This window comes from Protomyctophum parallelum (genome assembly GCF_964188405.1).
Source record: "Protomyctophum parallelum genome assembly, chromosome: 23".
NCBI lineage: Eukaryota > Metazoa > Chordata > Actinopteri > Myctophiformes > Myctophidae > Protomyctophum > Protomyctophum parallelum.
Window position 1 is genome coordinate 3990100 of NC_139715.1, and position 27001 is coordinate 4017100.

Sequence of the window (27001 nt, forward strand, 5' to 3'; positions counted from 1 at the left end):
CGTTTGGAGCACTGGGTTGGCATTAAAGGGCCAGCACTAGAGTTCTTTAGATCTTACTTGTCAGGGAGAAGTTTCCGTGTCACCCTAGGGGATGCCACACCCACCACAGCATCCCTCCATTGTGGAGTGCCACAGGGCTCTATTCTTGGACCAATTCTGTTCATGTTGTATCTGCTCCCCCTAGGATCCATTTTTCGGAAACACAGTGTTTCTTTCCATTGTTACGCTGATGACAGCCAAATTTATTTGCCTCTAAAGCGTAACAATCCTGACTCTTTGAAACCACTCCTTGCTTGCCTCGAGGATGTAAAAGCATGGCTGGCTTTAAACTTCCTAAACTTCAATGACAGCTAAACTGAAGTTATGGTGTTTGGGCCCACACAAGCACATGTGTCCCCTCCTGGTGTTTTAGGCCCCCTTGAGCCCTTCTTGAAGCCTACTGCCACCAATCTAGGTTTCAAAATTGACTCTGACCTAAAGATGGACAAACAAATAAATGAAGTAGTAAGAAAGAGCTTCTTCCAGCTTAGGAGGCTATCTAAGGTTAAGTCTTGTCTATCCCGCTCTGTGTTTGAAACTGTAATTCATGCTTTCATGACTTCCCTCCTTGACTACTGTAATGCCCTGTATATTGGAGTAAACCAGGTTTCCATATCTCGATTACAGCTAGTCCAGAATGCAGCTGCTAGGTTACTTACAGGCACACGTAAGCGAGACCACATCAGCCCTGTACTAGCCTCCCTCCACTGGCTTCCTGTGCGATACAGGATTGACTTCAAAGTATTGCTCTTTGTCTTTAAGTGTCTAAATGGTTTGGCACCCATTTATTTATCTGAACTGCTGAAACCCTATGCTCCGACACGGACGCTCAGGTCCTCTGACCAGCTTCTCCTGGTGGTTCCTAAAACCAAGCTGAAGCTCAGAGGTTATCGAGCTTTTGCAGTGGCAGCTCCCAAGCTCTGGAATGAGCTGCCTCTGCACACAAGACAAGCCCCCACCCTCCAGGTGTTTAAGTCACGCCTCAAGACTTACCTTTATTCCTTGGCTTTTCCAAGCACAGTATGAGATGTTCGATGTTTAACGTGACATTGTGCATGTTGTTTGTGGTTGTTTTGTGGTTTTTAAATGAAGTTGTTTTTTAATGTTGAAGTTGTTTTTTAATGTTTTACTGTAAAGCACTTTGGTACAACGTTGTTGTTTTAAAATGTGCTATATAAATAAAGATGGTATGGTATGGTATAATGACTAATAAAGACACTCGTATTATTATGGTTATGAGCTGAATGTATTGCTGCTTCCTGAGTCCTTCATGTATGTGGCGTACAGGAAAAAATACGAGCGATCATAACCATAGACTGTATCATAACACAGGAACTCAGAGCAATGAGAGAAGAATGACTCTTCAGAACAGCACCACGGCCCATCCACACCCACTCTGTGGCCAGACATATATTACATCGGTAACGAAGTTTAGGACAGCGCCGCGGCCCGTCCGCACCCACATTGCGGCCGGAAAGGGTACTGCGCCCGTAGTGAATTTTCACTACCATAGATAGAGAATGCATTGGAGAGCTGTTTAGGGCTGTTTCCCGGCCAATGCAATACACTGTCTATTCATGCAATAGTTTCCCTGCCAAGTTGCAATGTTCAAATGCCATGACTTGTGCAAATTGGGAAGGAAGGACAAACTGATATAATACTAGACATAAACATTGTGCTTTCCTGTATGACCTTGTCCCTCTGCAAATAGGTGCACATGACTTGTATCTCATGTGTTGGTGGTATAGTGGTAATCATAACTGCCTTCCAAGCAGTTGACCCAGGTTTGATTCCCAGCCAATGCAATACACTGTCTATTCATGCAAGAGTTTCCCTGCCAAGTTGCAATGTTTAAATGCCATGACTTGTGCAAATTGGGAAGGACAAACTGATATAATTCTAGACATAAACATTGTGTGCTTTCCTGTATGACCTTGTCCCTCTGCAAATAGGTGCACATGACTTGTATCTCATGTGTTGGTGGTATAGTGGTAAGCATAACTGCCTTCCAAGCAGTTGACCCAGGTTCGATTCCCAGCCAATGCAATACACTGTCTATTCATGCAAGAGTTTCCCTGCCAAGTTGCAATGTTCAAAAGCCATGACTTGTGCAAATTGGGAAGGACAAACTGATATAATTCTAGACATAAACATTGTGCTTTCCTGTATGACCTTGTCCCTCTGCAAATAGGTGCACATTACTTGTATCTCATGCGTTGGTGGTATAGTGGTTAGCATAGCTGCCTTCCAAGCAGTTGACCCGGGTTCGATTCCCGGCCAATGCAATACACTGTCTAATCATGCAAGAGTTGCCCTGCCAAGTTGCAATGCTTCATTCAGCAATGTTCAAATGCCATGACTTGTGCAAATTGGGAAGGACGAACTGATATAATTCTAGACATAAACATTTTGTGCTTTCCTGTATGACCATGTCCCTCTGCAAATAGGTGCACATGCCTTGTATCTCATGCGTTGGTGGTATAGTGTTAAGCATAGCTGCCTTCCAAGCAGTTGACCCGGGTTCGATTCCCGGCCAATGCAATACACTGTCTATTCATGCAAGAGTTTCCCTGCCAAGTTGCAATGTTCAAAAGCCATGATTTGTGCAAATTGGGAAGAACAAACTGATATAATTCTAGACATAAACATTGTGTGCTTTCCTGTTTGACCTTGTCCCTCTGCAAATAGGTGCACATGACTTGTATCTCATGCGTTGGTGGTATAGTGGTTAGCATAGCTGCCTTCCAAGCAGTTGACCCGGGTTCGATTCCCGGCCAATGCAATACACTGTCTATTCATGCAAGAGTTTCCCTGCCAAGTTGCAATGTTTAAATGCCATGACTTGTGCAAATTGGGAAGGACAAACTGATATAATTCTAGACATAAACATTGTGTGCTTTCCTGTATGACCTTGTCCCTCTGCAAATAGGTGCACATGACTTGTATCTCATGTGTTGGTGGTATAGTGGTAAGCATAACTGCCTTCCAAGCAGTTGACCCAGGTTCGATTCCCAGCCAATGCAATACACTGTCTATTCATGCAAGAGTTTCCCTGCCAAGTTGCAATGTTCAAAAGCCATGACTTGTGCAAATTGGGAAGGACAAACTGATATAATTCTAGACATAAACATTGTGCTTTCCTGTATGACCTTGTCCCTCTGCAAATAGGTGCACATTACTTGTATCTCATGCGTTGGTGGTATAGTGGTTAGCATAGCTGCCTTCCAAGCAGTTGACCCGGGTTCGATTCCCGGCCAATGCAATACACTGTCTAATCATGCAAGAGTTGCCCTGCCAAGTTGCAATGCTTCATTCAGCAATGTTCAAATGCCATGACTTGTGCAAATTGGGAAGGACGAACTGATATAATTCTAGACATAAACATTTTGTGCTTTCCTGTATGACCATGTCCCTCTGCAAATAGGTGCACATGCCTTGTATCTCATGCGTTGGTGGTATAGTGTTAAGCATAGCTGCCTTCCAAGCAGTTGACCCGGGTTCGATTCCCGGCCAATGCAATACACTGTCTATTCATGCAAGAGTTTCCCTGCCAAGTTGCAATGTTTAAATGCCATGACTTGTGCAAATTGGGAAGGACAAACTGATATAAGTCTAGACATAAACATTGTGTGCTTTCCTGTATGACCTTGTCCCTCTGCAAATAGGTGCACATGACTTGTATCTCATATGTTGGTGGTATAGTGGTAAGCATAACTGCCTTCCAAGCAGTTGACCCAGGTTCGATTCCCAGCCAATGCAATACACTGTCTATTCATGCAAGAGTTTCCCTGCCAAGTTGCAATGTTCAAAAGCCATGACTTGTGCAAATTGGGAAGGACAAACTGATATAATACTAGACATAAACATTGTGCTTTCCTGTATGACCTTGTCCCTCTGCAAATAGGTGCACATGACTTGCATCTCATGCGTTGGTGGTATAGTGGTTAGCATAGCTGCCTTCCAAGCAGTTGACCCGGGCTCGATTCCCGGCCAATGCAATACACTGTCTAATCATGCAAGAGTTGCCCTGCCAAGTTGCAATGCTTCATTCAGCAATGTTCAAATGCCATGACTTGTGCAAATTGGGAAGGACCAACTGATATAATTCTAGACATAAACATTGTGTGCTTTCCTGTATGACCATGTCCCTCTGCAAATAGGTGCACATGCCTTGTATCTCATGCGTTGGTGGTATAGTGGTAAGCATAGCTGCCTTCCAAACAGTTGACCCGGGTTCGATTCCCGGCCAATGCAATACACTGTCTATTCATGCAAGAGTTTCCCTGCCAAGTTGCAATGTTCAAAAGCCATGATTTGTGCAAATTGGGAAGAACAAACTGATGTAATTCTAGACATAAACATTGTGTGCTTTCCTGTTTGACCTTGTCCCTCTGCAAATAGGTGCACATGACTTGTATCTCATGCGTTGGTGGTATAGTGGTTAGCATAGCTGCCTTCCAAGCAGTTGACCCGGGTTCGATTCACGGCCAATGCAATACACTGTCTATTCATGCAAGAGTTATCCTGCCAAGTTGCAATGTTTAAATGCCATGACTTGTGCAAATTGGGAAGGACAAACTGATATAAGTCTAGACATAAACATTGTGCTTTCCTGTATGACCTTGTCCCTCTGCAAATAGGTGCACATGACTTGTATCTCATGTGTTGGTGGTATAGTGGTTAGCATAGCTGCCTTCCAAGCAGTTGACCCGGGTTCGATTCCCGGCCAATGCAATACACTGTCTAATCATGCAAGAGTTGCCCTGCCAAGTTGCAATGCTTCATTCAGCAATGTTCAAATGCCATGACTTGTGCAAATTGGGAAGGACCAACTGATATAATTCTAGGCATAAACATTTTGTGCTTTCCTGTATGACCATGTCCCTCTGCAAATAGGTGCACATGCCTTGTATCTCATGCGTTGGTGGTATAGTGGTTAGCATAGCTGCCTTCCAAGCAGTTGACCCGGGTTCGATTCCCGGCCAATGCAATACACTGTCTATTCATGCAAGAGTTATCCTGCCAAGTTGCAATGTTTAAATGCCATGACTTGTGCAAATTGGGAAGGACAAACTGATATAAATCTAGACATAAACATTGTGTGCTTTCCTGTATGACCTTGTCCCTCTGCAAATAGGTGCACATGACTTGTATCTCATGTGTTGGTGGTATAGTGGTTAGCATAGCTGCCTTCCAAGCAGTTGACCTGGGTTCGATTCCCGGCCAATACAATACACTGTCTATTCATGCAAGAGTTTCCCTGCCAAGTTGCAATGTTCAAAAGCCATGATTTGTGCAAATTGGGAAGAACAAACTGATGTAATTCTAGACATAAACATTGTGTGCTTTCCTGTTTGATCTTGTCCCTCTGCAAATAGGTGCACATGACTTGTATCTCATGCGTTGGTGGTATAGTGGTTAGCATAGCTGCCTTCCAAGCAGTTGACCCGGGTTCGATTCCCGGGCAATGCAATACACTGTCTAATCATGCAAGAGTTGCCCTGCCAAGTTGCAATGCTTCATTCAGCAATGTTCAAATGCCATGACTTGTGCAAATTGGGAAGGACGAACTGATATAATTCTAGACATAAACATTTTGTGCTTTCCTGTATGACCATGTCCCTCTGCAAATAGGTGCACATGCCGTGTATCTCATGCGTTGGTGGTATAGTGGTAAGCATAGCTGCCTTCCAAGCAGTTGACCCGGGTTCGATTCCCGGCCAATGCAATACACTGTCTATTCATGCAAGAGTTTCCCTGCCAAGTTGCAATGTTCAAAAGCCATGATTTGTGCAAATTGGGAAGGACAAACTGATATAATTCTAGACATAAACATTGTGCTTTCCTGTATGACCTTGTCCCTCTGCAAATAGGTGCACATGACTTGTATCTCATGTGTTGGTGGTATAGTGGTTAGCATAGCTGCCTTCCAAGCAGTTGACCTGGGTTCGATTCCCGGCCAATGCAATACACTGTCTATTCATGCAAGAGTTTCCCTGCCAAGTTGCAATGTTCAAAAGCCATGACTTGTGCAAATTGCGAAGGACAAACCGATATAATTCTAGACATAAACATTGTGCTTTCCTGTATGACCTTGTCCCTCTGCAAATAGGTGCACATGACTTGTATCTCATGTGTTGGTGGTATAGTGGTTAGCATAGCTGCCTTCCAAGCAGTTGACCTGGGTTCGATTCCCGGCCAATACAATACACTGTCTATTCATGCAAGAGTTTCCCTGCCAAGTTGCAATGTTCAAAAGCCATGATTTGTGCAAATTGGGAAGAACAAACTGATGTAATTCTAGACATAAACATTGTGTGCTTTCCTGTTTGATCTTGTCCCTCTGCAAATAGGTGCACATGACTTGTATCTCATGCGTTGGTGGTATAGTGGTTAGCATAGCTGCCTTCCAAGCAGTTGACCCGGGTTCGATTCCCGGGCAATGCAATACACTGTCTAATCATGCAAGAGTTGCCCTGCCAAGTTGCAATGCTTCATTCAGCAATGTTCAAATGCCATGACTTGTGCAAATTGGGAAGGACGAACTGATATAATTCTAGACATAAACATTTTGTGCTTTCCTGTATGACCATGTCCCTCTGCAAATAGGTGCACATGCCGTGTATCTCATGCGTTGGTGGTATAGTGGTAAGCATAGCTGCCTTCCAAGCAGTTGACCCGGGTTCGATTCCCGGCCAATGCAATACACTGTCTATTCATGCAAGAGTTTCCCTGCCAAGTTGCAATGTTCAAAAGCCATGATTTGTGCAAATTGGGAAGGACAAACTGATATAATTCTAGACATAAACATTGTGCTTTCCTGTATGACCTTGTCCCTCTGCAAATAGGTGCACATGACTTGTATCTCATGCGTTAGTGGTATAGTGGTTAGCATAGCTGCCTTCCAAGCAGTTGACCCGGGTTCGATTCCCGGTCAATGCAATACACTGTCTAATCATGCAAGAGTTCCCCTGCCAAGTTGCAATGCTTCATTTAGTCCATGGGCCAGACCAGATATCGGTACCACTCAGGGTGACGAAGGTTACTTATATTTTTTTCAAAGATCTATGTCTATAGATGATATTTTGGTATGATAGACCTTCCAGAGTGGTAGCTAAATCATAGTTATCACCTCATGAAGTATACCCGCCCCTTCAAGAAATTGCATTTCAGATACTGGTACATATCCTGCTTTAGACTTGTGTACAGGACATCTGTCAATGCTTCACAACATTGTCTCTGGTATCATTTTAAAGGGGACAATGTAATCTTTCATTCAAGATAAAATGTGATCCTTTCTGACCAATATAGAGGCTACTAGAACTCCTTGAACTGTAAAAACCTAGGCGAAAAATACAATTTCCGCCTAAATTATATACTATCTTTTAGCCCTGTGTCATCTAGGAGCAACAGGGACACAAAATTCAAAGTCTACAACACGCTCAGGACCATAAGGATTCAGAAAATGTATAATATGCCTATACTATCTCTTGCCATGGGTGATTGTGAGCCTTAAATTGGAAGAGCAGTACAAGTACATGACTTTCGCCTAAGCAATATAGAATTGGGAGTCGGGAGTCGGGTTCAGATCCCCGAACCTGGAAGGCGGAGACAGGCGCCGCAAGGCGCCCAGTGCGGTAACGCAAACGACCCCGGAGAAGCCGGCGGCAGCCCCGGGAAGAGTTCTCTTTTCTTTGTGAAGGGCAGGGCGCCCTGGAATGGGTTCGTCCCGAGAGAGGGGCCCGCGCCCTGGAAAGCGTCGCGGTTCCGGCGACGTCCGGTGAGCTCTCGCCGGCCCTTGAAAATCCGGGCCAGAAGGTGTAAATCTCGCGCCAGGCCGTACCCATATCCGCAGCAGGTCTCCAAGGTGAACAGCCTCTGGCATGTTAGAACAAGGCGGGTAAGGTGGGCGTGTTGAGTGCGCGCGCAGCGGTGGAGGAGACATCAGGACAAAGCGTGTGTTGGTGTTCTGGTGTTCATGATAATCAATTAACACAAACTATGCCTCTCTGACATCACAACCAGGACGTCAGGAGTGACATCACTCTTGACGTCCCAAAACCATAAATACATGCCTACCGCAGGATCAACTGGAATAGAGCATTAGAGCGACAGCAGTAGACTTGGACACCATATCTATAACATGCTGCGGGCGTTGTGTCGAACCAGCGGGGCACTTCATCTTCTGAAGCATTCCCAGCGGACCGTGCCCAGGTTTGGGGTGACAGCAGCCCAACAGAGATGGGCTTCCTCACTGCCCATGAACACCGTTGTCATGTTTGTGCCACAGCAAGAGGCCTGGGTAGTGGAGAGGATGGGGCGCTTTGATCGCATCTTAGAGCCGGGATTGAACTTCCTCATTCCCATATTGGACCGTATTCGTTACGTGCAGAGTCTGAAAGAGATTGTCATAGACGTCCCAGAACAGTCGGCTGTATCGCTAGATAATGTGACACTACAGATTGACGGAGTCCTCTATCTGAGGATTTTGGATCCACATAAAGCAAGTTATGGCGTAGAGGATCCAGAATATGCCGTCACACAGCTTGCACAGACCACAATGCGTTCAGAACTCGGCAAACTCACCCTGGACAAAGTATTTAGGGAAAGGGAGAACCTCAATTCCCAGATAGTCCACTGCATCAATGAGGCCGCCCATGACTGGGGGATCCGCTGCCTCCGTTACGAAATTAAAGACATCCAGGTTCCGCCTCGCGTCAAAGAGTCCATGCAGATGCAGGTGGAGGCCGAACGCAGGAAGAGAGCCACAGTCCTGGAGTCTGAAGGGACCAGGGAGGCACACATCAACGTAGCCGAGGGCTACAAGCAGGCTCAGATCCTGGCCTCCGAGGGAGAGAAGGCAGAGCAGATAAACAGAGCATCCGGTGAAGCCCAGGCTATGCTAGCCAAAGCAGAGGCCAAGTCCAAGGCCATTCGTCTCCTGTCAGACGCTCTAGCCGAACAGAATGGAAACGCAGCAGCCTCCCTCAGCGTGGCGGAACAGTACGTCACTGCGTTCTCGAAACTGGCCAAAGAGTCGAATACAATCCTTCTGCCTACCAACACTGGTGACATTAGTGGAATGGTCACACAGGCTATGACCATTTATAGCACGCTAGCCAAGCAGAGCCCGCCAAAGGCAGAGATCTCAACACCAAGCACAGCAAAGCAGACAAGCCAATAATCCACTAATCAACCCAGGTTCAGGTTCCCTTGTTGCAAATCACTAACTGATGTTTAGTGCATCACACTGTTATTTATAAAGAACAATGATATGGTTGTGATGTCATTCCATGATTACGTCATATTGCATTGGATTTGGATTTTGCTAATGCAAAAAACAAAATAATTAATAAAAAAAACATAATAGTAATCATAATAATAACCAGATTAAATGACATTAACCGTTTCCGCGCCATTGCCGAAGCCCTTCGGCAATTGAAGCCTCAATTTGATATTAAACCTTGCCGCCATTGCCGTAGCCCTTCGGCAATTGCACTTTTATAGTGCATATGATCGATCGAGCCATAATGCTACTCACGTTAGCCGGTTAGCTAGCAGTGTTGTTAGCACTGCACTGGATCATTCATCTTAGATCGCCGTCGCCATAAGAATCCATTCTATCCGTTTCTTTCAATCGCCTGTATCTCCTATTCCTTGTCCCAGATGGCATTTTTGGTCAAAACAGCGTTTCTTTGACGGCACGAGCCGACGTTGTGGAGTGCTATAGTGTACCGGCAATGATCCGATGATGTAAACAGAGGTTGTCTTGGCAACGTAAAGCTGGCAGGGATAAGCTCACTTCCGGTTGAGGCAAAATGTGGCTTTTCAAAATAAGAGCTCAAATTAAAAAAATGCTGGCGTGAATTAGGTCCTAATTTCTCAATAAATGGTAGCAGTCAATGGGTTAACAAATCAACTGCTTCTGGCGTAACGTTCCGTCAGAACGTTGGCGCTGCTTCTGTTCCGAGAGATATTCAGTTCCTTCAGTTCCATCTCTCTTTTTATTTTATTATTATTATTAGAGATATTCAGTTCCTTCAGTTCCATCTCTCTTTTTATTTTATTATTATTATTAGAGATATTCAGTTCCTTCAGTTCCATCTCTCTTTTTATTTTTCTCCAACAGAATTATGAATGCCGTAAAATGTAATGATCTCTCTCTCTCTCTCTCTCTCTCTCTCTGTGTGTCTTATGTTTCACTCGCACTTTACAGCGTGAAGCTGCTTTGTAAAACGATGAACTCCTATTTATTCATTCAACATGAATTGTAACGTCTTGCATTCTTCTTATTTATTGGTCCCCCTCATATGATGTCTGTACTTTTGTATCTTGTTCTACTGTCGGTTTATGTAATGTTGTACATGGCTAGCCAAAAAATATAGGTTCTTGAAATGCAAAACCCCCAGAAGGGTTATCGTCCTAAAAGAGTTAGGCTTAAGGTTTGATTGGTATTAATTTTTTCTTTGATGTTTTTCAATGTATTTTTTACAATATACGATACCAGCCTGAGGGGCTGACAGGCAGAACAACACAATAACAACCAAATAAAGACATGGACCTACTCAGCAACACAATCAATACTAGTAAACAAAGGAGGACAACTGGACACGCAAAATAATTGACACTAATTAGCCCCCAGACCCCTGTTTATAAAGATATGCCAGGGACCCCCATGAGAGAAAGCTCTATTCAGTGATTCTCAACCAGTTTAATTTCAAGGACCCCCAGCTTGGACAAGGGTCCATTTGGTTCCTAACTATCATTTAGCTGGTCCCCCTTGAAAGGGAGGGAGGAAGGCTGTCATTACAAGCCATTATCATAGAGAAGAAATCTTTCCCACTTCAGTGGAACTGGTCTATTGATCTGTTGTTCATTCATCATCATGGAACTGGTCTATTGATCTGTGTTGTTCATTCATCATGGAACTGGTCTATTTATTGATCATGTATTTTGTACGTTTGGGTCCCATGATAGAGACCAAACGTCAGGATGTGTTTTATTTTGTAGTGATATTCACGCCCTGTAGTATAGCTATATGGTTAATTAGGATATTATTTTTTACTTCACTGTTGTGTTCCTTTTATTTTGTAGTATTGTTCCTAGCAGTCTCCTGGTGTCTGCCCTATATAGTTACTGTTACCTGCGTTGTCTCGCCTCCCTGTGATTATTATCAGTTATCTCCACCTGTGTCTGGTTGTCCCTAGAGCCAATCCCTGTGTTGATTGCCGGCTGTGTTCACCTGTGTGTGGTTATCCCCGTGTCTATATAAACCCAGTTCTTTGTGTTCTCTCTTTTTTGCCACTTCTCTAATGTCCTGCTGCAGCTCTCTGTTCTCCTGGTGTTTCCAGCATTCTCCTGCAAAGTTTTATTCTCCTATGTGGGGGGAATAAAATCTTTGTAGTTTCCAATTCCTGCCGTGGCTCAGACATATATTCTATTTTTTAATTATATATGTGTGAATGCTGGTGTTTCCAGCATTCTCCTGCAAAGTTTTATTCTCCTATGTGGGGGGATAAAATCTTTGTCGTTTCCAATTACTGCCGTGTCTCAGACACATACAGTATAGGCTATATGTTTTTAATTTATATTATTTCACAATTTAATATTTATAAAATCTCTTTGCAAGGAAGTCCTGTCCTGTACAGTATGTGTGCAGACAGTGAGCGGTCCAAACAGCCCTTCATTACTTTTTGTTAAAAACAGCAATGCTGTTAAAATGAGCCTGCAGCTGTTTGGGGTCCTACAATCGGTCTCACAGACTGAGAGCTGTTTGCTCTCAAACTCAGTGTTGCCACAAAAAGTAAACTAAACCAATTCAAGCCTTCTGTGCCTATATTATATATTATATTATGCAGTGTATGTGTATGGCGACCATCGGGACGATTTTATTTGATTTAGTCGCCGATGAGAGGCTAAAGCGGGGGAAATGTTTACCTGTCAGACTGGCTGCTTAATTGTAATGAAATCACTTCTCCAAGATCCTGCATGCGTTTCAGCGTTTTGTTCATTTATTAAAGTTTAAAAACACAACAGAATACAGTGCATATATGTGACGTGCAAATGACTTATAGGTAGTGTAATGGCAATCCTTCACTTCAAACTCTGTTGCACATTACTTCACAGGTATTGTAGGTCTTCTGCATCTGCGTCCACATCTGCAGGTCACGTGCACAGCCCCACGTTAACAGTTTCCGTGCCGGGAATGGATTACTCCAGGTTAATGTCGCTGCCATAAAAGACTTACGCGACTTTTGTTTTATGTGTTTAATCCGCCGTAATGTAAACAAAAAAAAGAAAATTCTTTTTCGCCGCTTAGGAAGAGAGGAGGTGCATTTCGTGTTGACAATGAACCGGAAATCGTCACATGCTGTGAGCTGCTAGGGCTTCTGGGAAATTGAGGCCAATGCAAACGCATTGGGTTCAACGCCTCATGGAGGCGGGTCCTGTGCTGCCTCTTCTCGGTGTAGCAAGATGGCGGGTGGTTCGATCGTTCATAACAAACGGGGGGAGCTATTTTCGCTCGATTTTCGCGGATTAAAAGCCCAAATAATTCAGCGTGTGCTCTAAAGGTAATACAACAATCTCGGCAGTGAAGGGGGGTTGATTAAAATGCGGGTTAATCGTAAAAAACAGTCAAACTGTTAAGGAAGCACAATAGGGCAAAGTGTGTGTGTGTGTGTGTGTGTGCACGTGGGGGTGGCACTTAGAAAAGAAGACACCATTCCATTTAACCCTATGTTATAATTGGCCGTTTGGGCATGCTTTTGGTTTTTCTTCAGAAATACATTAAAAATGAAAAACTATCGGAAATGAAATTTTGAATTTTTACTCTTGTAAAAAGCTCAAAACATGCTCACTAACCCTAGGGAAGTTGAATTATAGCTTGAACATGCAAATGGAATAGTAAAATTGAAAAGTATTCAAGCTATAGACATATTTCTCCCATAAGCATATTTTTTGCTTGAAAATGTAAAAGGCCCGATGCGCTAAAGGCCCTATTAACCAAATGGCGAGAGGAGGATATTTTGGGCTTCTTTTGGCTGGGTCTCAAGCATTTTCTTCAGGAGATCCTAAAGAAAGCATTAGCAGGACAAATCCAAGTCAGGCTTCGAATAATTAAAAAAATGTCATGATCTTATATATGATTTTATATATGGGTTAATATAATTTCTAACACACACCATGCTCTTCTTGTTGGCCGCGATCTCTCTATTCAGGTCGTTGATGGTCCGGTCCGTAGACTTCCTCACCTCGCTCCTCAGATGCTGGCTGAATGGAGCCTGCATGGCAGTGGCTTCTCCTCAGATGCTGGCTGAATGGAGCCTGCATGGCAGTGGCTTCTCCTCAGATGCTGGCTGAATGGAGCCTGCATGGCAGTGGCTTCTCCTCAGATGCTGGCTGAATGGAGCCTGCATCGCAGTGGCTTCCAGGTCTGCTCTCTCCTGTCTGGCCAGGGCCAGCCTGGGGGGGGATGCAGGTGTGAGCACTCAAATATTGTTTTTTTCACTGACGAAAACTAAATGAAAACTATGCTATGATGACTAAAACTGAGACAAAATATATTGACGATTTCGTCAACAAATAAAAACTAGACTAAAATGTTAGGAAGGGACTAGTGGACAAGAGATCCAGTATAAGTCATTTTACACTTGGTTGCATGCTGAAAATAGCTGATTTACAAGCTCACAACGCATCGCCCTGTGACATGTGGGCTTGTAAATCGGCTTTTTTCAGCAAGTGAAATTAACAGTCATTACGACGGCATCAAGGCCCGCCAAAACACATTTCACTCGACTAAATCAATCGTAGATTTGGTCGACTAAAATCTTATATTTAGTGGACTGAAACTAGACTAACACTGAAACATTCCAGGTGACTGAAATGTCACTCAAACTAAATGTAAACTATTCAAGAGACTACGACTAAAACTCAACATTTAAAAACTTTAGTCTCCCTTTGCCACAGGGTAAAACTGGCTGTGATGTGAGTCACCCCTACGTGTTCTTCCAGTTTCCGCTGACTCCCAGCTGTATTTCCTCATGCTCGTTCATCAGGCGTTTCTGGACGGACTACGTAAAGAGGATGTAAAGAAGTTATGAAGAGGATGTAAAGAAGTTATGACAAGTTATGTAGAGAAATATGTCAGAGAAAACTTGAAAGTCTTGCAGCAAGCAAAATGGATGACTGTGAATGGCAAAATAGTCTGTTTATATAGTTCAATAAAAATTGTACAATTCTATGTTAATTTAACTCCACCAACCTTTTTTGGTTCCATTTTACACTCTCAAACTATAATTTAGCTGGGGACCACCTGGAACTTCCTCAAGGACCCCTGGGGGTCCCCCTCGGACGCCACTTTGGGGAACCACTGGTATAGAGTTTAGAATGAGGCTTCACTGAGGCTGTTCACTGACGAAAACGAAATGCAAACTAAGCAGGTGGGCAACCCTTAGTGTCAACAACACCTGTACGTCAGTACCTGGTCCAGTAAGTCGTTGGCATCGTTGAGGTCAATGGTGAACTGCAGGAGTTTCTTCAAGTTGCGCAACTTATGAGCCTGCAGTCTTATCGTCCACCAGGGCGGAGATGCGCTCCTCAATGTATAGGAGTAGCTTTGCTTCTTCCCTGGTCTTCTCTGAAAAGTCGATGTCTGGAATTGTGGAACAACATATTCTCAGATGAGGGTCGGTGACAATCACATATCGTTGCTGTCGGGAGGAAACCTCTTAACTCCATTTTCGATTGTATTTTTTGGCATAAATCAGTGCTATAGTTACAACACAAACTTTGATGAGGCTGTATTGTATTGCTTTGTTTTAAATGTATAAGGTTTTCTTTATTTCCATGAAAAATGTATATTTTTGATTTCCTGAAAAAGGCCGTTTTCTCAAAATATATTTTCCTCATAGCTGGGACAAAGAATCTCCACTTCAGTTGAACTCACATACACCAAACGTTCCAGTCTCATTCATAACTATATTCCGCAGACATTTACACATGGATTTGTTGATATATCATTCACAGCCTGATTTACATCACATTTTATACCTAAAAACATGCCGAAAATGGTTTTTTTATGCCTGTTGACACTATTTTCTGATTTGTGGAGTGATAATTAGAGATATCACATCAAGACAGATCCGATTCAAATCCGATTTTTTTGTTTGTTGTCAAATCCGAACTTTTGGCCCGGTCATTCACACTACCGTTTGCCACTGACCAGATCCGATCTGTGCATTCAGATAGATTTTAACAACTCAACGCCAAGCCGCCCTGTAGGGACACACAGTAGGGAGGTGCTGACCACGGGAGACAAACTTTAAAACAGAAAGGAGGGGGGTCGCACAGCTCCTAGTCCCAAAAATACATACATTAGAACGTATTTTTGGCACCGGGACTACGATGTCAGTTCACCACTGACAGAAACATGGGGTTTTCAGAAAAAAAAAAAATTAATCGACCTCAGTCCAAAATGGGTTAAAAGATGTGTCCGTTACCCTTCTCGAGACACGTCGTACGCCAGTCGTACGCCAGCCGCACCCGCCACATCTTTCAATTGTACCAGACGTTCATATTCAGAAGCGCTCGCCATCGAGTTGACCTGCAAAAAAAACAAAACAAAAAACACATCAAAATACCAAATCAACCATTGTTGGGAATCAACTCGTCAAGAGGGGGGTTGGAGTTTGTCCGTCGTTTTGGCAGGGGTGGTTGTTCCATTCTGTAAGGTTATTATAAACATAAGCAAATAAGACAATTTTCATAGTGCATTTGTTAAACAAGAACATAATTTCACCAAAAACTAACCTGGCTTGTTGTTTGTTGATGGTATGTTATTGAGACAGAATTCTCGGATACATGTAGACAGTCAACCCTTAAGCCCCGTTCCGACCGGCCAAAGCTGGAAATGAAAGCAAAGCTGAACTCATTTCGAAGCTGCTTTTTTTTTTAGAAAGTGGGCGTGTACAAGGGACCTGTCACTCAAGCTGCCTGGACTGCAGATGAGAAAGAAAACGGGCAGTTTGAGCAGATGCGCATTTGAAAGTCTAAAATGTAAAATAGCGACTGTAGAGGAGAAATAATTATATATTTAGTTACATCATACCCTACGTATGGATGAATAAATAATATAATCTTGGTAAACTTGTTTGTAAATAACCGAACGAGACTACGGACCCGATCTCGTTCCTCCCTCTTTTACCCCAGCTGAAGTGCTCGTCTTGGGGTTGGGAAAACCCCCCACTCCGCTCTCCTCCTCCTCCTCCGCCACGAGCAAAACTCTCCGGGCATTTTTTAAAATAGCGGCTCTGTATGTAATGTTAATGTTGATTTAGCAAGAGCATACTGTAGAAATACAATTGTATATATCCAGCACGTCGTAAAAGCAATTAAAACAGCTTATGTTAACGTGTGATTTCCGGACATTCAGTCCCAAGTCTCAAGTCCGGGGAAGGGAGCCCCCGCGGCCCTGTCTGTCTGTCACTGACCCTCCTCTGGTCTGCTCCTCCCGGGGAAAACATTGTGCCAACTAGTAGGCTAGGCATACTTTAATTACTTAATAAATAATCAATATCTAAATTGATTAAAATAATCTATCTAAATAAAATAAATAATCAATACCTATACCATCACTGTGCTGGTGATGACTTTATGAATAAATATAATTCTCTAATTCTGCGAGAGTGTGTGTGTGTGTGTGTGTGTGTGTGTGGGGGGGGGGGGGTTGTGTACGTGTGTGTGCATGAGTGATATCGTTTACTTAACATTAGCATTAATAGTTAATGGGGCCAGTATATACGTTATATGGCATATATATATACGGGCCATTTATAGCATTATATCGCTCTCTCTCTCTCTCTCTCTCTCTCTCTCTCACACACACACACACACACACACACACACACACACACACACACACACACACACACACACACACACACACACACACACACACACACACACACATTCTCGCGATAAAACAATACAAATTATTCCCTCAAGAAAATATCTATCTGGATTGGTTTCTCGATGGTGCATCTGCCGAGCGGGAGCGCAGCAAACCAATCACAAAACACGGGCAACATATTGCATAAATAAAAGGTATGATTCGCGGTGCCCATGTTTCAACAATCAACATAGCTACCGAGACACACACACACACACACACACACACACACACACACACACACACACACACACACACACACACACACACACACACACACACACACACACACACACACACACACACTCACACACACATGACAGGTCGGATCAGGGATGTCCCATTGTCCGCATGCATATCGATATCATACAACTGATATAATATCAATTGTTGATCTCTCTCGCGCGCGCGCACACACACACACACACACGCACACACACGTGTCCCCGGGCGCTCAATAACACACACACACACACACACACACACACACACACACACACACGACGACGACGACCGGCTGAGAGCGGGCTTCTTTATGCACTGTTTAGTCCACACTCAGCGACGGACAGCGCCGTTCTGGACTGGGCAATAGTCCGCATCAATGGCTTCGATGAGAACCGGGGCGGGGGGGTGAATGCAGGAACTTCTCCCCAGAAAAAGTATCAATCCACTGGGAACACGGAACACAACCTGTTTTCACCGCTTCGACAACTTGTTTCTCATATAAACTTTAATTTCTATCGATAAAATCGGCTATGGTCTTGCCAAATATCCATTCATATTTCATATACAGCCCATATTTAAAAAGTATTTTTTTAAATGCGGAGAATCGGGCCGGACAGCTCTCGGAGAGACTTTTGGTTTTGTGAAATGACCTAAACTCCGCCCCCTTAAACCACGCTGTGCTCTGATTGGCTACACGCAGCTTTGAAAAGCTCCAGCGTTTCAAAGCAGCTTTAAAGTTGAGTTTTGGTGAGCATGAAAGCAAAGCAAAAAAAAAAAAGCTGTTCATTCCAAGCTTCAAAGCTCAAAAGCTGCTCTTCATAGAGATAACATGGGACCACGAAGCCAAAGCAGAAGCTAGCTTGGGCGGTGGAAACGGGGCTTTACATTAACGGTTTCAGTTTCTAAGGCTTAGTGGCGAGGGCACGCCGCTGTGGCAGTCAGGTTAGGTTAGGACGCCAATTAGAGGCCAATTAAGATACTTCCCATTGTCGGATAGCAATATAACCTACATATTCTGATTCAGCGCCATTGATTTAGTGGGGGTAGAATAAGTTTTGGAGCAAGATGACTAAAATTCGAGAAAATATGTTTTTTTTTTACTTTCAAACAGCAATTTCACCCATTTATATATTTATATATTTTTTCAAAAAACAGTTAGTCTGACTCAAGTTTTCATGCTGGATTTAATGAAGTTGGTCCCATGTTTAGTTCTTTTTCTAGGCCTTTTTTGCACAAATTTGGACGTTGAAAAAGCCGTTTCACCCACTTCCAAGTGTCGTAGACACTCGAGACCTGCACCAATCGACTCGGGTGAGGGTAAGGGTTAAAATAAAAACCTTAAAGATTTAAGTTAATAATATAAATAACATCAGATGGTATACATTTCTCATGTGAAATTGCTGCAAAGGCCGCCAAAATGTCCCCCAAGGGCCCCCAAAATTCTGGCGCGCGCTACGTGCGCACAGTGTGGCCTGCCAGGGCGTATAACTCCCGGCCTGATTTGGAGTTCCACTCCGGGCCTGCACTCTGCACCCCATTATTGGTTGGGTGGAAGGGGATCTGATTTGTATAAGCTTGGCTTGACCATACTAAACGGGCATAGAGCCCCGCTCTCCGATGGACGCCGCGCATGGGACCGGACCTCTGTCTTATTCAAAAAAATATTTGTGGACCTTCATCATTTCTAGTTGAGGACCCCTGCACTATACTATAACATGGGTTTGGTTTCTGTGGGATGCTCCTACCCAGAGCTACAGGCCGATGAAGGCGGAAATCGGGATTGTCAAAATTTCCAGATATTCGTCTTTTTCGTGATTCAAACTGTCATTAAAGGCTCAACTAAAATCGCACAGGGTTGTAATAAATACTAAAAAATTCAACATGAAAAGATCTTTAAAATGGTGCACGTTGAGATCTGATGTTTCCAGGCCTTCCAATGACCAAAAACGCACAAGATTAATTCCAAATCCCGATTTTTTACATGTCCTCAGTCTAACAACCATAGCTCCACAACCAAAGGTCGCACAGTAAAAACTTATATGGGATAGAAACTAGACTTCTGTGGCTTTTCAACGGGACCACTTGTGGCACGATTGGTGCTTCCTGGACCGAACGTCAGCCTATAGAGTTTCAAGTTTTCACTTTTTTAAGTCTTTTTTTGCACGAATCTGGACATTAAAAGGCTATTTTACCCACTTCGTGGCAAGTGTCGTGGCCACTCGAGACCTGCACCAAACGAATCAGCGTCACCGAATTAGTTACGAAGAAGTGTCAAAAAAGGGCTAGGGTGAGGGTAAGAGTTAAAAAAAATACTTAAAGATTTTAAAGAAAATCAACTGAGTTTTTTAGGAAACTTCAGCCACCCCTAGTGGACGAATTAAGCGGCCCTAAAGGACGCTGAAGTATCCTATGGATTCACAAGCCTTTGAACTTACCCTGACATGAATTTGGTTTCTGTGGGATGCTCCTAGCCTGAGCTACAGGCCGATGGAAGCGAAAATCTGCAAATTCCTGACTTTCAAATTTTTGAAATATTAATATTTTTCGTGATTCAAACTGTCATTAAAGGCTCAAAAAAACGTTGATTTGTTTTTTTCAGGCCTTTACATGGCCAAAAACGCACAAGATTCATTATAAAAGCCCATTTTGACATGTCCTCACTCTAACAATTTTAGCTCCCCAACCAAACGACGCACAGTAATGAACCATATATGGGAGTAAACTAGACTAGACTAGCTTTGCAACGGGACCACGTGTGGCGCAATTGGTGCTTCCTGGACCGAACGGCAGCCTATACAGTTTCAAGATTTCACTTTTTAACGCGTTTTTTGCACGAATTTGGACGTTAAAAGGCCATTTCACCCACTTCCAAGTGTCGTGGCCACTCGAGACCTGCACCAATCGACTCAGCGTCACCGAATTAGTTAAAGGGAAGGGTCACAAAAGGGTTAGGGTGAGAGTTAAGAATAAAAGAAAACCCTTAAAGATTTTTTTTTTTTTCAAAATTCCAAAAAACTACTTTGTTTACTAATTTCACCCACCCCTAGTGGACGAACCAAAGGGCCCTCAGGGACGCCGAAGTATATGGATTCACAAGCCTTTGAACTATACTCTAAGATGCGTTTGGTTTCTGTGGGATGCTCATAGCCTGAGTTACAGTCCGATGAAGGCGGAAAATCTGCAAAATCGCAAATTTCTAAATATTCGTCTTTTTCAACATTCAAACTGTCATTAAACACAAAAAAAAATCGCACATGGTTGTAATAAATACTAAGAAAATCATCATGAAAAGATCTTTAACTTGGTGCCATGCACTTTGAGATCTGAGGCCTCTTTTTCCAGGCCTTCCAATGACCAAAAACGCACAAGATTAATTCTAAAAGGCCATTTTGACATGTCCTCACTCTAACAATTTTAGCTCCCCAACCAAACAACGCACAGTAATGAAACATATATGGGAGTAAACTAGACTTCCGTGGCTTTGCAACGGGACCATGTGTGGCGCGATTGGTGCTTCCTGGACCGAACGGCAGCCTATACAGTTTCAAGAATTCACTTTTTTAACGCCTTTCTTGCACGAATTTGGACGTTAAAAGGCCATTTCAAGTAGGAAGGAAGGAAGTGTCTAAAAAGGGCTAGGGTGAGGATAAGGGTTTAAAAAAAACCTTAAAGATTATTGTTTTTTCAAAATTCCAAAAAACTACTTTGTTTACAAATTCCACCGACCCCTAGTGGACGAAACAAAGGGCCCTCAGGGACGCCTAAGTATCCTATGGATTCACAAGCCTTTGAACTATACTCTAAGATGCGTTTGGTTTCTGTGGGATGCTCATAGCCTGAGTTACAGGCCGATGAAGGCGAAAATCTGCAAATTCCTGACTTTCAAATCTTTGAAATATTAATATTTTTCGTGATTCAAACTGTCATTAAAGGCTAAAAAAAATCGCACATGGTTGTAATAAATACTAAAAAAAATCAACATGAAAAGATCGTTAAAATGGTGCCATGCACTTTGAGATCTGATTTTTTTAGGCCTTTAAATGGCCAAAAACGCACAAGATTTATTCTAAAACCCGATTTTGACATCTCCTCAGTCTAACAGCCATAGCTCCACAACCAAAGGTCGCACAGTAATGACAGTAAACTAGACTTCCGTGGCTTTAAAGTGGGACCACTTGTGGCCCGATTGGTGCTTCCTGGACAGAACGACAGCCTATACAGTTTCAAAATGTCCCTTGTTTAAGGCCTATTTTGCACGATTTTGGACTTTAAAAGGCCATTTCACCCACTTCCAAGTGTCGTAGACACTCGATAAGGGTCTCGATAAGGGTCACAAAAGGGTTAGGGTCAGAGTTAGGGATGAAAAAAAAACCTTAAAGATTTTTTTTATTTTCAAAAGTCTAAAAAACGACTTTGTTATGAAATTTCAGCCACCCCTAGTGGACGAACCAAGGGGCCCTCAGGGACGCCGAAGTATCCTATGGTTTCACAAGCCTTTGAACTATACTCTAACATGCGTTTGGTTTCTGTGGGATGCTCCTACCCTGAGCTACAGGCCGATGAAGGCGAAAATCTGGAAAATCGGGATTGTCAAATTTTCGAAATATTAGTATTTTTCGTGATTCAAACTGTCATTAAAGGCTCAAAAAAAATCGCACATGGTTGTAATAAATACAAAAAAAATCAACATGAAAAGCTCTTTAAAATGGTGCCATGCACTTTGAGATCTGATTTTGAGACCTGCACCAATCGACTCAGCGTCACCGAATTAGTTAAGGGGAAGGGTCACAAAAGGGTTAGGGTCAGAGTTAGGGATGAAAAAAAAACCTTAAAGATTTTTTTTATTTTCAAAAGTCTAAAAAACGACTTTGTTATGAAATTTCAGCCACCCCTAGTGGACGAACCAAGGGGCCCTCAGGGACGCCGAAGTATCCTATGGATTCACAAGCCTTTGAACTATACTCTAACATGCGTTTGGTTTCTGTGCGATGCTCCTACCCTGAGCTACAAGCCGATGAAGGCGGAAATCTGGAAAATCGGGATTGTCAGATTTTCTAAATATTAGTATTTTTCGTGATTCAAACTGTCATTAAAGGCTCAAAATAAATCTCACATGCTTGTAATAAATACTAAAAATATTCAACATGAAAAGATCTTTAACATGGTGCCATGCACTTTGAGATATGATTGTTTTAGGCCTTTACATGGCCAAAAACGCACAAGATTAATTCTAAAAGCCAAATTTGACATCTCCTCAGTCTAACAGCCATAGCTCCACAACCAAAGGTCGCACAGTAATGAATCATATATGGGAGTAAACTAGACTTCCGTGGCTTTAAATTGGGACCACTTGTGGCCCGATTGGTCCTTCCTGGACAGAAAGACAGCCTATACAGTTTCAAAACTTCACTTTTCAAAAATGTAAACAGAATGTCCAAGATGGCGGATCAACTCTGATTGGCCACTCGACACTCTAAGCATGCTGGGTAATGACTTAAATAAACTAAATCAATTATTTCACCCACTTCCACACATCGTACAGAGAAAAGAAAGACATATATGTGATGGGCTTACAAACCTCTATCTGCTCGGCACATAAAATCGATACCCCAAAAAAAAAGATTATAACCGTTAGTTTTGGGGCTATTACCATACTATAATATAGAACCCAAAAAATACATTACTTGTGCGAGAATATCTTAATGGAAATTTGAGCGAATGCTTTGTGCATTTTGATAAATATTTCTTTCTTTCACTGTTCAATTCAAGTCCAAAAAGTCTACGTCTCACGTCAACAATGTCTTCTCAAGACTCTCTGTGTCTGTCCCTTTTGGAGGAGGACATATTGGTGGATGCAAGACTGGTTGTCCACCAATATGTAAACTCAAATGTTTCCCTGGCCCGAGGGTAGGACACACACAGCCACCCAGTGCAGAGCACGAAGTTGACATAAATCCCTCCACACCCCCACCCATAATGGAGGGTTTCAGTGAGGCACCCAGTGTAGAGCACGAAGTTGACATAAATCCCTCCACACCCCCACCCATAATGGAGGGTTTCAGTGAGGCACCCAGTGTAGAGCACGAAGTTTACATAAATCCCTACACACCCCCACCCATAATGGAGGGTTTCAGTGAGGCACCCAGTGTAGAGCATGAAGTTGACATAAATCCCTACACACCCCCACCCATAATGGAGGGTTTCAGTGAGGCACCCAGTGTAGAGCACGAAGTTGACATAAATCCCTACACACCCCCACCCATAATGGAGGGTTTCAGTGAGGCACCCAGTGTAGAGCACGAAGTTGACATAAATCCCTCCACACCCCCACCCATAATGGAGGGTTTCAGTGAGGCACCCAGTGCACCAGAAATTCTCCAAATTCCTTCCACACCCCCACCCAGAATGGAGGGTTACAATGAGGCGGCGTTCAACAACAACGAGAATTTGCTGGCCACAACCGAGGGGTATGAGGACGTGGAATCCTTTGTGCACAGGGGCATGGGGGATCCCGTTGCCATCCAATTCAATTCAATTCAAAGGGCTTTATTGGCATGAGAAAACATACGTTTACATTGCCAAAGCAGAAAGAACAGTACAACAATACAGCAATACAATCAAAACAAAAACAAAAATGATGTACTTTGTCAGATTCTTCAATAGATCAACTTCTATGTTCAAGATCACTCATAGTGCAGGCATATACACAATGATTAGTCTTTACGGTGGTTGTGTTCCATTTGATATCCTTCTCCTATCACAGCAACTCACAAATCTTGCTGCTGTGTTTGCACATTGTTGTACTTCGCCCAGCAGATATGGGAGTTTTTTGTCATTGGTCATGTTTTCAAAATCTCCGTGTGTGGTTGTAATCTGTGGGAAGTATGTGTCTCTGATGTCTTGGTACAATGGACAGATGGTTAGGAAGTGTAGCTCGGTTTCCACTTCATTTAGTGTGCAGTGGGTGCATAGTCTGTCTTCTCTCGGGATACAGGTCTGCCTATGACGGCCTTTCTCGATCGCGAGACTGTGCTCACTGAGTCTGTACCTAGTTAAGATTTTTCTTTGTTTTGGGTCGGTCACAGTGCTCAGGTATTCTGCCACTGTGTATTCTCTGTTTAGGGCCAGATAGCATTCTAGTTTACTCTGCTTTTGTGTTGCCACTTTCCAGTGTGTCAGATAGTTTTCCTTTTGCTGTTTTATAATTTGGTTTAGTCCAATGGGTTTTCTATCTCGTGGCTCTGTTTGTGTTTGTGTCCGGAGTTCCAGGGCCAGCTGGCTGAGGGGGCATCTCTCTAGAGTTTCACTGTGTGTGAGTGCCTTGTTATGGAGTGCATCTAGGTCACTTTCTTTTAGGTGGTTGTAGAACTTAAGTGCTCTCTTTTTTATTTTGATTATGAGTGGGTATCGTCCTAATTCTGCCCTGCATGCATTATTTGGTGTTTTTCGCTGGGTACGGAGAATCCATCCACCCCGTCTGTGTTCCTGTAAGCGAAGCAAACCAGCTGCTAAACTTCGAGAGCGACATAGACGGGGTGGTGGTAGAGATCCCCCATGACAACTTTGGCACAGGGGCATGGGGGATCCCGTTGCCATCCACCCCGTCTGTGTTCCTGTAAGCGAAGCAAACCAGCTGCTAAACTTCGAGAGCGACATAGACGGGGTGGTGGTAGAGATCCCCCAGGGGTGGTGGTAGAGATCCCCCATGCCAACTTTGTAAAAGCTAAGATACATTACATTTTGGTGCCGGAAAGGGCCAAAGGTGGGCTGGGCCACCACTGGCCAATGTTGAAGAAACATGTCTGCTTAATTGTAATGAAATCACTTCTCCAAGATCCTGCATGCGTTTCAGAGTTTTGTTAATTTATTAAAGTTTAAAAACAACATCAGAATAATGTGCATAGTGCGACGTGCAAATGACTTATAGGTAGTGTAATGGCAATCCTTCACTTCAAACTCTGTTGCACATTACTTCACAGGTGGTGGAAGTGATCGTACACAGCAGTGCACACAGAAACATGACAGATGGATATCCAGTCGTAGAGCTCAGTTTGACTGTATTTATTGACAGAGTTGTACAGATGAGACACTGTCCCGTATAAAACAATTAGCCCTTTTGTCTCCCTTCGGACTGCTGATGCCTAAGGTAGGCCTGCAGTACCAGGAACCTTTGGGCCCGTCTGATGCGTCCAGCACCCGCTCCTCCAGATCGGGGTCTGCTACATCAGCCTCAGCAGGGGGTTTGGCTGGGTCAGGTTCCATCCTGTACAGTTATTATAAAGTTATAGATTTCAGATTGCAAATAAGACATTTCTTATAGTGCATTCATAAATCAACATAAAACCAAAACAAACCAAAATAAACGAGTAAACGTTTTAAACCTCTCGGTTAGTTCGTTCAGTTCCGCTCTCAATATGAAAGGCTCTCAACTTGAAAGGCTTGTTGTTGGTTGATGCTATGTTGTTGAGACATAATTAGACAAATGAGACAATAAATTAAGATTAGGGCTCCAGGGACTACTCTTTACAGTTCTGGGAGAACCCAGAGCCACTCGTCCGGCTGAAATATTCATCGTCGTCCTCCTCAGAATTGGACCCTGGATCGGGTATGGGGGCAGGGAGGGAGGGACATCCTCCTCAACCTCCGGGGGATCTGGGCTGGATGCGGGGGGAGAAAACTGCTCAAGAGGGGGGTTGGAGTGTGTCCGAAGTCGTTTCGGCGGTGGTGGTGGTTCCATTCTGTAAGGTTATTATAAAGAAAAAGATTCAGATTGCAAATCTGAACGCATGGGGGGGGAGCTCCCCCTCACTGGCCGAGGTCAACGGGGCCAGTGCGAGGAAGCCCATTTCCCTTGTGAGGCTCCTCGCCGCCACAGAGGAGCAGCCCAGGGATATGCTATAGAAATGGTCTGCATTCTCCCTGGGCTGTCCGTGGAAGAGTTCCTCTAAGGCTAATTCCGCCTGGAAGGCCCCCCAGGCAGCATCATACCCCCGAGCTCCTTCCTCGTTTCCAGCAGGGTTTCCAGCTGCTGACAAAGGTGTGTCCCCACGTCATGGACCTGTGGGGACAGACCCTTGCCAGCAGCATTCCCCACTGGAACGAGGAGGGGGTATTCCGCCAGGAGAGCCTTCAGCTGGGGAAGGTCGATAATGTCCTCCGGGGCGGTGGAAACAGGTTTGTGGTTCGGGTTGTTTTCTATTCTCACCACGCCCTCCAGCCTGGCGCTCAGCAGGACACCCATCTTCAAACATAGGTCCTTGAAGTGACTCAGGTATGCACGGGCCCTCCTGTGCAGCGCCCGGGCCACTTCCACCTTCACCAGCCCCATGGAAAGGATGAGGGAGGTTATTGGGTGCCTGTAGAACGGCGACTGATGTCGGTACGGCCCATCACAATACAGTTGAACAAAGTTCAACTGTACGGCACCGACATCAGCCGCCCTGAATACACCCAACAAGCTCTGTGACATGCCTGAAACCCCATGATGGTCGAGAGGGGTTTGGGCATTGGCAGCCTCATGCAAGGTGTACGCTGTGTACACCTTGCTTTGGCTGCCAATGACCCTGTGCAGCCCATATCTCGACCACAACAGGTCGACTTTCCCATCCAGGGACTGGATGTTGACTGCGGCGTGCACCGAAATGGCAGTTACACTAGTCAGAAGGTGAGGATATATGATGTCGTGGAGCACAAACGGGCATGGTTTTTTGTCGCCCAGCCGGGTCAGAGTGAGCATCACTCTGATCCCGGCTGGGGTCGACACTTCCTTGATGGCCTGGTCAAGGAGGT

General features: G+C 43.9%; 2 protein-coding genes across 2 annotated transcripts in view; both read left to right on the forward strand.

Moving 5' to 3' along the window:
* Positions 1–7966: 7966 nt before the first annotated feature.
* LOC310854364 (stomatin-like protein 2, mitochondrial) overlaps positions 7967–27001 on the forward strand; it is a gene marked incomplete at its 3' end in the record, with an annotated part of 440440 nt that continues 421405 nt past the window's right edge. The window contains exon 1 of the mRNA XM_083758963.1: positions 7967–7995. The remainder of the gene's footprint in view (positions 7996–27001) is intronic.
* On the forward strand, positions 8183–9223 carry LOC310854136 (stomatin-like protein 2, mitochondrial; the record flags this gene model as incomplete). The annotated part of the gene is made up of 1 exon (XM_083758655.1): positions 8183–9223. The coding sequence occupies one exon, from the start codon at positions 8183–8185 to the stop codon at positions 9221–9223; it is 1041 nt and encodes a 346-aa protein (XP_083614781.1).